Source organism: Pygoscelis adeliae, unplaced genomic scaffold, assembly GCF_000699105.1.
Source record: "Pygoscelis adeliae isolate BGI_AS28 unplaced genomic scaffold, ASM69910v1 Scaffold75, whole genome shotgun sequence".
NCBI classification, from domain to species: Eukaryota; Metazoa; Chordata; class Aves; order Sphenisciformes; family Spheniscidae; genus Pygoscelis; species Pygoscelis adeliae.
The window spans coordinates 5,465,568-5,476,831 of NW_008824772.1; the positions used below are offsets into that span (position 1 = coordinate 5,465,568).

The window sequence follows — 11,264 nt, forward strand, 5'->3', positions numbered from 1 at the left end:
CTGATTGATTCCTAATTCTGAAGCTTACAGTCATTTTGCATTTGCTTCTATAACTTTAAGTGTTCAGAAGAGGGGAAAAAAAAACAACAAACTGGAAAACCTTGAGGATCCTCAAAGGAACAGGAAAAACTGTACCTTCAGATCCCTTTTTTCCAGAGCGTGCAGAGAGAAACATGCTTCCCACTGATGGGGGACCCAGACCCAGCAGGTCTGAACTAATTTTTTCCTACCCCAAAATGAAGGATGCTAAATGACATTAACAAACTGGTAATTTACCACAATCTCATGGAATTCACCAGAAGTCTATGAAAATTAAAGAATTACCTGACCTTAAACACACCTCCATGCCTATTTGTTCATTGCTTTTTCTGATGAAATAACATAACTTTTTCCTAGTAAAGCCTGCCAGCAACGTAGGTACACAATAAAATGCAGGTTTCTGCCCAAGAAGGGCAGAGCTGGGCTCTGGCCCATCGGAACCACCCAGGTCTCACTCCTGCCTCTGCGGAGTTTGTGCCGGAGGTGTGGGAGTGGGAACCAGGATGAGCGCGGTCTGCTCCTCGGCTTGTGTCCTCTTGGAAGTGGACACGGTTAAACCTACCCACCCCTGCCAGGTATGCCAGGACAGGCATGTGCAAAGAGCTGTACTGACAATAACATCTTATTTTTTCCTGGGGAAGATGACTTGCAGGACAGCTGCAAGACTCCACAAGCTGCAGCTTGGATGATACTGCCTGAAGCTTAGATTGATCCCCATGCAGACACAAATGTACCTCTCCAGCCATTTTCAAATAGTCCTCCTTAACGACGTCTATTTTTCTCCCATTCTTGATCTAGTTCAGAGTCAATGTGCCTTCTCTTGCAAGGAGTTTCACCTAGGTAGCGGGACACCAAGGGCAATTTAGGAGATTTTGTGGCAGAATATTTGAAAAACACAGTGAAATGAGAGTGGAAATATGCAAACAGGAATATCACTCTGCTTAGCATCTCTTACTCAGAGGCACAGAAATCCAAGTCCTCTCCTTTTTCAAATCATTCCCAGAATTTATATCATGTGAGAACAGAATTACACTTGAAGGTCCTTCTTCCATTCCATTTCCAGGAGTTTTAACGGAAATCCATCACAGGGAAGCTTAGAAATCCTACTTGATGGCCAAAATCCAAGCACATCACAGGAGCCTTCCCCTCAGCTAACAAGCTGACCATGCACTTAGGAAGAGAAAATATATTCCCTGATCCTCCCAGCTCCCCTACTACACTGTGCTGTTGGGACAATCCTCAAGGTCTCTAGGCTAAACCATTTGATAACTGCACCAGTCCAGCAGGTACGGAATATATCCTTCCTCCCTAACTGCTCCCCTTTTGCTTCTTTGCTTCCAGGGCCCCTCTGCAGTGTCTTGGTGAAGCGATTTGGCTGCAGGTTTGCTGTGATGCTGGGAGGCCTGCTCAGCGGAGTGGGCATGGTGTCCAGCTCCTTCTGCAAGTCCATCAGCCAGCTTTACTTAACAGCTGGCCTCATCACTGGTAAGTACCAAAGAACAGCAGGAAAACCAGCTGCTGTGCTTGACTTGAGAGACAGGAAATAGAGTCCCAACTAAGTGCTCACGTTTTTCCATTCATCTGTGAAATAGGATAAATCAAAAGCCTCACGGCACAGCAGGATTCATATAGCAGCTAGATCTGCCCTTCACACCCCTTTAACACACACCTCATCCAGCCAAGCTCACTGGAAAGTGCTTCTCTCTGGAAAAAGCTACAGGTCTCCAGAGGGCGAAATGGAGAACAAAGATGTCTGTTCTTTTTAGTAGTTTCTCAGCCTTTTGTCTTTGAAGAAGGGAGTTTTTTTCAGTCTTGGAATGTAATGTGTTGGGACAACATCCTTCCCAAGTTCCCTGGGCTTGTATTTCACCACTCCCAATCTGGGGAAACACGGAGGTATCTTTTTCTAACAAAAGAACGTGTTGGTTTTGAACAGAAGTAACAGATGGGAACCTTTCCTTTCCAAGTATTTCTCCTATGTGACTAATGTTCAACTCTTGCATTTTTCTAACACAGAGAAATTAATTTCTTCAGCCAGGTTACTTTGGGACCAATCCTGTTGGATCTTGCAAGCTAAGCTGTGTCCACTGCATAGAGAGAGAAACAAGTAACTCCCTGAGCCCTGATGAAAGTGTCAGGAAAGCAGCACTGCTTGTTGCATGCGGTATAACAAACAAGTTTTTAATGAACAATTCCATAACAATTTTAGGAATGGCAGCGTGCCCCAGACAAATGTCAGCTTAGATAAGCATACCCAAGAACACAAGGAGTTTAATATGCACACAACATCCTTCTTCATCCCTTGTGTGGGGTTTCTGACTATTAATCACTGGGGGTTGTGCAGCCTGGCAGCCGAGGAAATGCTTCAGTGGCAGATGAAGTCATCTGTGGGTGCACTTTGGATTTGGGCTCTTTTCATCCTTTAAGATGGCAGAGGGATCATGCACTGTCATTTTCTCTTTCATTCCTACCTTTAGGTCTGGGATCATGCTTCAGCTTCCAGGCAGGAGTGACTGTGCTGGGCTACTACTTTGTACGGTGGCGAACGCTGGCCAATGCCATGGCATCCACTGGCGTCTCTCTCGGTTTCACGCTGTGGCCACTGCTTTCTCAATACTTGCTGGATGAGATGGGCTGGAGAAACACTTTTCTCATCTTTGGAGGAATACTATTGAACTGTTGCGTTTGTGGAGCCATCATGAGACCAGTTCAGCTTGCATCAGTCAACCAGTCACCCAAGCCTGCAGAAGAGCCAGGGAAAAGAGCAGAAGGGGCACAACTGTCCAATGGAGCATCCTCCCCCCATCCTGAGCTCCAGCAGCAAACCAGAAGGACTGCATGCTTCCAGATGCTGCAGAAGTACCTGGCTTTTGACATCTTCTGTCAAAACAAAGGTTACCAGATTTACACTATTGGAGTGACCTGGATGATGATGGGGTTTGCATTACCCCACGTCTACCTTGTGCCTTATGCCATCCAGAACGGGGTGGAGGAACGCAGGGCAGCCCTCCTCATCTCCATTATCGGGTTCATCAACATCTTCATACGGCCTTTGACAGGGCTGCTCTCGGGACACAGAGTCTTCACAGGGAGACGCATCTACCTGTTCAGCCTGGCTGTGCTCCTCTGCGGGCTGAGCAATTTCATTTGTGTCATTTCAGCCGAGTTCAGCGTGCTCATCATCTACTGCGTCATCCTCAGCATAGCCATGAGTGGCATCGGGGCACTCACCTTCCAGGTGCTGATGGATGTGGTGGAGATGGACAGGTTCTCAAGTGCTCTAGGGCTCTTCACCATCCTGGAGAGTATCACGCTCCTCATTGGACCCCCTCTCACAGGTGAGAGAAGCTATTAAAGCAGGCTGGGGGAAAATCGGTTGTTTAGACACTGGTGACAAGAGTTTGGGAGCATAAAGAAATGAGGGAGTTTCCAAATTCATGCAGACAGGCGAGTTATGCAAAGGGAGCAATATAAAAGGGAGAGTCAGAAAGGAATGATCAGCTCCTTCTCACAGCAGGAGTGTCATTTCTGCAGCTGCCCAAGCGTCACTGCAACAGCAGACAGTGAAAGTTACCCACTTGGTAGGCAGTTTTATAGGTATGGGAGTGAGGAGAGCTTTCTTCCAGTGAGTGACAAGACACAGAGAGGAATTACTGTGGTAGGATCTTGCTGTCTATGAACCATTTCACTGCTTTGCTAGTTTGCATTGTTTTATCTATGAAGTCTCAAGGAATTGCAAACTTCCCATTAAACAAATTAACTGTGATCAGAATTATTACTAGTCCTACATTATTCAAGAGCCTTATAGTAAAAGCTTCTGTTCACTCTTCTTTCCGAGTTCTAGAGTGTATTAATTTTCCTCTGGAGACAAGAAAGGAGCTAGTTATGACCCCAATCCAATAAATTATTCACAGATTTCACAATTCACTCCAAATGCCACTAAGTGACCTGTCCAAGACACACCTGCTCCTGCAGTACAGCAGCAAATTCAAAAGACTAACAAACAAGAAACGTGAACCTGAGCATGAATCCCCAATTCAGGCTTTAGTTCTTTTCTCCAGACAATGAATTGTGTGCCATTAATAAGGTCTGTTCTAAGAATAGGATGATAACATACACCATATTTCATGGTATTCCCTGGCATTTGTGTGTCAGTCACTTTTTTCAAAGTGCAAAAAAGGTCTTTTCTTGGACATCTCTGATAGGAGTGGCAGATGGGCGAAACAAAGTACAGTAAAAGCAGCGCCATTTCTATTTGTAGTCCTAAAATCTGCTAAAGAAAAGTGCACTATGAAAATAAATATCACCAATCTTTACTGAAGGATACAAGCAAACAAACATTATTCCAGTATTTCCATATAAATAAGCAGCCTATAGAGAAACCAGGACAGCATCATATATTTGACCTGAGTATCGCCTTTCCATCTATAACATTAATATTAAATTACTCATTTGATATATCGTGCTTCTAAATGTTTTACACTGAGGGCACTTAATGTTAGTCATAATGCTTGCTGTGCTGTGAATTTTCCTCTCCCTGACTACACACTATTAGAGATAAGTTTTCAGTTTAAAGACCCTAACACGTCAGTTTTTGAGAGATTTCTCTATTTATATGTTCTATTTGCTGACCTGGGATGTAACAGGGTCACTCATTACAAAATCCAGTGAGTGACAGTGGCACAGGGGTCCTCTGCTGAGCAAACAAAATCAATCAGCAGGCTGGGGAAAAGTTACAATTTCTTTCCTTTCCTGATTTTTCTGTGTATCGAGAAATACTTTATACAGAAGCAGAAACATCACCGGAGTGGTGACTACAAAAAAACCAAACAAACCCTAGAATCTAGAGAAGAGAACTTAACTCATCTGTGAACGCTTATCTTTTGTATATGGCAGTGTGATGAATGATTTAGGTTTAACATTTATGTAAATGTCACCCAGTTGCCTTTAGCATGCATCTTCTCTTCGACTAAGCTGTGGCTTCTATTTCAGGTCTCCTGGTGGACATAACTAGTGATTTCCACTATGTCTTCTACAACTCCAGTTTCTTCCTGATATCAGCTGCATTATTTATGGGGCTCAGCTTCTTCGCTCTGGAAAAAAAAAACAAATTGAAAGAGGCTTCAAAAGTACCTTTGGATAATCCCTCCAGATATCAATACAATGAAACGCCAACTGAACCACAGTCTGAGAGTCAATCCCCTCCAGCAGTCGTGTACATCACAAGCATATGAAGAGACAGAAAAGAAGGGAAAAAAAAAAAGAGGAACACAAACAATTATGTGGCCTGTACAAAGCTACACAAGGGCCAGCACTGATGGCAGATGAGAAGACAAGCGTCTGCTTTCCACAACTGTCATCATCCTTCTGCCCTGCACTTCCAACCCCGTGGGGCCGTGTCAGACTCCACGTGAGCCATCCAGACCACAGGCTGAGCCCAGGACCCGGCGCCAGCCAAAGAGCTGAAGGACAAAGAGAACTGCGCTTTGCTAAAGCAAACCATGGGAGAACAGCCATGGTAACCAGCACTGAGAGACAAAAGCTGTGTCAGTTCAGTTGGTTTAAGTCAGTGCCTTTAAGAAGTCACTGGAATTTCACATACACATTTCAGCTGGTAGCACTGGACAATACGTATTAATGGCTATGCACAATGGTCGTTCTTTCACAAAGTATTATTGCCTCGTCTGAACATGCAATTTTGGTGCAGACTTAGATGAAGTTTCCTGGTTGCTTCCCATGTTGGGGGTGGCAAGACAAACACTTTCCACAGGAAGTGTGTTATTATTTTCCACATCTCTGAATATTATATGGAGGCTGCTGCATGGGTTGTAGAACTCAGCCAAGCCTCTAGTAAGATCAAATATTTTCTCCTACGAGGTATATTTATATATGAGTTCTTCATGCCAAGGACATTTTCAAAGCCTCAAAGTTTCAACTCCAGAGCATCAAAAATTAAAAAACCCAAATCTTAGAGCACCTCCTTTGTATGACTAGTGATATCTCAAGTGCTTCTTGATATATCATAAAACAGGACTCATGGCTTGTGTAAATACACTTCTTTCCAGCAATAACTGGGACTTTTTTTTTTTTTGGGGGGGGGGGGGGGGCAGGGAAGAGTAGACCTGAGAATAAGTGTATGCATCCTTATATAGGGCCAAATTCAAAGCCACTGTAGTTCCCCCTTGTGTAAATAAATTTAGCTCTTTAGTCTTAGACTCTCAGACTTAATTACACCAGCATTCTCATTACAGAGAAGTCTGCACAAGCATAACTTACATATCTTATAAACACAAGCATAACTTACAAATAAATCTGTGGGGAAAAGTATACTGAGAAGAGTCAGTGTTACTGGCTTTCATATCCATATAGCCTTGACTTAAGTGGCTTTTCCTGCTACGCTCCTGTGTGTTACACTTGTAAGTACTTAGATGAGAGCTGCATCAACCTCCAGCCTCCCTCAGCATCAGCTAGAGTTGCAAACTGTTTGTATTCCGTATCATTCCTGATCTGACAGAAGCAGAGAGCTCACAAAGCGCTGCAGATGAAGATTACATTACAACCATCAGAAAGACAGAAGCATAAAACGGGAGTGAAATGGAAGAAGTAACAGCTTTCAACTCAACTGCAATGCTTATCTTGAAAACTGGTTTTGTAGCTAGGAATTTGACATAACAGTTCTCATTAGAGCTGTGGGCTCCCCAGAGAAAACAAACCAACCAACCAAAAAAACCCACACTGGATGAAACCTCTGGAAAACTGACTCCAATGTCTTCCAAGACTATAACGGCTTCACAGCTGGCTTTTACAGTGGAAGAAGTATCAGCCCTTCAGAAGGGTCCCTGCTCTCAGCACTCAGTGGTATCTGTATTTCAGTACTGCTCTAGGATTACTGAACCAGTAGGCTTTGCATTTCCTGATCAAACATATACTTAAATAAGACGGCTAGTGGGAGACATACATATCTCATCTTTCATCACAGGTGTTTATTAACTTGTGTAATGCTTACATGGTCCATAACTACAAAGTAAACAGGGACTGGTGCTTCTCAGCTTACCGAAACAATGTTTGCTGTATGTTCCTAGGAAAAAGATGGGGCTTTCCCCCTCTCAAAAAAAACAATGAAAAGGGATCAAGTCCCGAACCTCTTTTAGCGACTGCAAATAAAACAGCTAAGCAGCTGAACAGATTGCCATTTTTTCTGTGTGCAATTCTTAAAATTTAAATTCTGTTCACCTTTCTACATTTCCTTTCTGTTTTCTTCCAGAAATACAGGGTCATATTGTCCCAAATCCTCCCATTGCTACAAATGTCCTGGGCAAAACAGGCAAGATAGGGTGTAAGCTATAACCCATCAAAATTTATCACAGGAAAACAAAGGTTAGTTGAAGGAGCAATAGAATGCATCTCCTGTGTGGAGCCAGCTGCTCTACCTGCAAAGATTTAGGTCTAGCTGGCTCATGAGCAAGCAAATGTATAGTCTAACGCATGCTTGGAAGATACAGGGTGGGGAAGGTACTCACCAGCTGAAGCTGACACACAGAGATCAGCTCCTCCTACACCATGGCAAAGAAATCTATTTTGACTATTTCTTGTCTGGGCACAGCAGTGCAAGATAATTTAGGATGGAAAGTTAGGAGAGTGCTTTATAGAGCTGCTTTTTGACACTCCCAGACTCAACACCAGGGTCACTGGGACTTATTTGCAGAGGCAGACAGATGTTTCTGGGAAGAAAAACAATGAATTCACCAATCCATTATTTTAAGTTTTCTCAACTTGTTGACTAAACACTTTCTAGCAGCCTTACGGAATTTAAGCTGCCTGAAAAGAGGGTTGTCTCCCCTGGTTACTTTCCACAGACCTTTTAGAAATAATCCACAACCCACAGGTTGGAAACAAATCTTGGAGAGAGAAGAGGTAATGTTTTAGGCTGTGTTTCCACAGGTAAATAAAATGTCTGAGCTCCCATAATAGAGAAAAATACCCCCCTCCTTTCCTGTTCCACAGCTCTCCACTCCTACCTCTCTTTTCAACCTGAACTCCAAGCTGCCCCAAGCAGGAGCTCTGTAAAGCATAATTGAAGGGACCATGGATACTGAGCATGCTACAGTATAATAAATATTCCCCCTCAGAGCTATCATATAGGAGCAGTAATACTCAGTCCTTAAGAATCTTGAGGCCCAGAAGAAAAATAAAGCAATAAAAGTTCCTTTCATTAGTTTAAGGCCATCCCATTACGCAAGGCAACCACAGCTTAATTACCACCACCCCCTGAAGCAGGTTTGGTTTTTTTTTTTTTTTAGACACCTACAGACAGTAAAATAACCCTGGCTTTAATTATGGACAAGCACTAATACCTCCGCCAGGTTACAAACCTCTGAGAACCAGCAGAGCAAGAAAAGTTGACCAGAAATAAATGTCCCTCGCTCGCCTGGTCCCCTCTTATCCCTTCCTGCTCATTTAAAGTATCATTAACCTTGCAAGCTAAGCATTTTTGCAACGAGCACCTGTCCTTACTGCAATGAAACATTCACCAGGAAGTTCATACTGAAATATTGCAAGATCGTGATCCTTAAAAGCCTGAGATACTCTGCCAATGTAGTTCTCGGAAAAGTTTAATAAAAACCCAAAGAAAGGTCACAGTAAACTTACACATTCTAAAACACCTCAGAAATGCAAAATCACTTAAATTAAGAGCTTGGCATGCTGTTTGCAGACCTGGCTAGTAACTGCAAGAAAAGAAACGCAACTACTAGAAATGAAAATTCACTGAATTCTAACTTTGGTGTGCTATCGATATCACTAGACTAGCCCCTGAAGCTGTGAATACCCCAGCTATAGTAGCCCATTCTGTGCTAACTATTCTGGCAAACAGCAAGTGCTTGGACCGTTCAGACAATTAAACAATATAGCCAATACTGGGTGAGTAAACAGCCTGAGTAAGAGGGTGACATACCCCAGCCAACTCTGCCTGCGTGCCAAGTGATCTTTCTGGATGATCAGGACAAACTCCCCGCAGTAAGTCAGCACAAAGACGACAAGCCCACAGCTGGTAACAAAGCTGGTCGTGTAAGCAGTACTAGCACGGTCTGCAACTCCTGCATAAAATCTCTGAGGTCTACAAAACCAGGGGATGTTATCAAACTCTCCTCTGGGAGGCAGCTCCAACACAGCAACTTAAACGTAAAATGTTTCTCACATCTCTTAACCAGCTTTGATTAAACTCAATGCAAGACAAAGGCTAGAAGGAGCACAGCGTGAAGTTCCCAGGAAGACAAGTTACAGGTGTTCCTCTCCACCTGGTTACTTCTTGCCACGCACTGAATAGCGTGACCTGGAGATGCATCACCTGAAACTCAGCCAGCACAGACACCAGCCTTTTCTAAACACTGCTCTCTGCGAAACCGCTCCAGGGGACAAAGTTCCTACTGCTTCTGTGCATGCAAAATTATACTGACTGACCACAGATCTAGTACTTACAGACAGAAGTCATTGCATTTTTCCTCTCTAAATACTGGTTTTCACCCCTTATTAGTCAATCCCATTATCCTTAATCACCTCTTTTTGTACTGACTAGGTCCTCTGCCTTTGCTTTCTCTTCTCCTGCTTTGTCACATTAGTCATTCACTTTCTGTGTAATGACAGATGTGGCTTTAAAGCATGTCAACACTTACCATTTACAAAGGCATACCTTAAAAGAGATTTGTTAATACACTAGCAAAACATTCTAATATAGGAGTCTGTAGCACCTTTGCCGATCATTTTCATATACATACACACATATACATACACACATATACATACACACATATACATACACACATATACATACACACATATACATACCAACTTCAGCTGATAATTGTGATGAGTTGAAGTTGCTAGCACAGGCCTGGCTTAAACTTTTATACCAGGTAGAAATAAATACCTTCACTTTCACATTCTCTGTCTTCCCACACCACTGCAATGTTAAAAGATTTAGCATTACTGCATTCAGTGTAGCTTCTTTGCTCATCCTTCTATTTAATGTGGTCATGGGCAGGTATTTTACTACACCCAGCTGTGTAGTAGGAGAGATTATCAGCCCAACATGCTTGTCACTGACGCCACATATTTGGCGGATCAGTCCACGTTCAATCTGCTTTATATGAAAACCAACTGCATTTGAGATAATACAACAGACATCTGCTCACAGCCTGTTTCCTACCTTATCTACAGAAGAACATCCATGCATTTAATTGCTTCAATAAAAGCAACACAAATTTCTGCAGAGTCCAGCCCCCCAGTTTGTGATGTTTATGTACCTTTACCCTATATAATTTACACGACATGAACCACAATTGAATCCACTTGCGGTGCTTATAATCACAGTGGTTTCATCGGAACTGTGCTAGTTCAGAATCATGTAATTGCTCTGCTTTGTGCTTAGACCAGGGCATCATACAACCAGGGCGGAATTACCTGCTGCTGTTTTAATTCACTCCTTCTTGGCTTCACTTCATTATTTTTCCCCCCCAGGTAACGTATCTTACCATGCATGTATTGTGCCCTCTTCTTACCTTTTCCCTCAGCTTCTAATCTTTTTGCCTTTTTACAAGGCAAAAAAATCTCTTCCCATTGTCCTTCTTTAGCCGATGAGTTGCAATCCCATGTTTAAAACTGAAACTAACTAAAACCTTAGTTCCCTCCAGCATCTCGCCCCGCTCCCGCCCTCCCACCGCCCCAGCCATCGCTTTACCATCTGCGTGCCCTGTATTTTACCACGGTGAACACCCACCACCCGGAGAGACGCCGAGACCGAGCGAGCAGCTCTGTCCGGAACCGGTTCACCTCTCCGCCAGGCCCCTCGGAGGAGAAGCCGGTCAGCAGAGCCGTGGCCTGGGCAGCGGCTCGGGGCTCATCCACGCCGAGCAGCACCACTCCAGCGGACTCCGGAGAACCTGGAAGGGCAGCAGTATTGAAATCGAGCAGGAAAAAATACTTCCACGTGAAACATTTTCGACCAAAACTAGCGAGCGAGGAAAGGCTAGTTCCCTTCCAGAGCAAAGCGTTTAAATATCAAAGTTTTGTCATATATCGAAACACGGAGTTGAAACCCGCGGCACGCGCTCATTTATTCGCAGTGATCGCTAACAGGCTCTGCGGCCCCCGGGGAAGGAAACACCACCGCAAGGCGCTTGCCCGACGCCCCACGCCCCACCCGCGGACCCACGCTCGGCAGCCGGCCG

The 11,264-nt window shown here is 43.9% G+C and overlaps 1 protein-coding gene across 1 annotated transcript in view; it reads left to right on the forward strand.

Annotated features, from left to right (window-relative positions):
• Positions 1-5,273, forward strand: part of SLC16A5 (solute carrier family 16 (monocarboxylate transporter), member 5) — a 7,576-nt gene extending 2,303 nt beyond the window's left edge. Inside the window, exons 2-4 of the mRNA XM_009323753.1 lie at positions 1,381-1,524; positions 2,517-3,377; positions 5,032-5,273. Coding sequence (XP_009322028.1) covers positions 1,381-1,524; positions 2,517-3,377; positions 5,032-5,273 — 1,247 coding nt within the window. The remainder of the gene's footprint in view (positions 1-1,380; positions 1,525-2,516; positions 3,378-5,031) is intronic.
• The last annotated feature ends 5,991 nt before the right edge of the window (positions 5,274-11,264 follow it).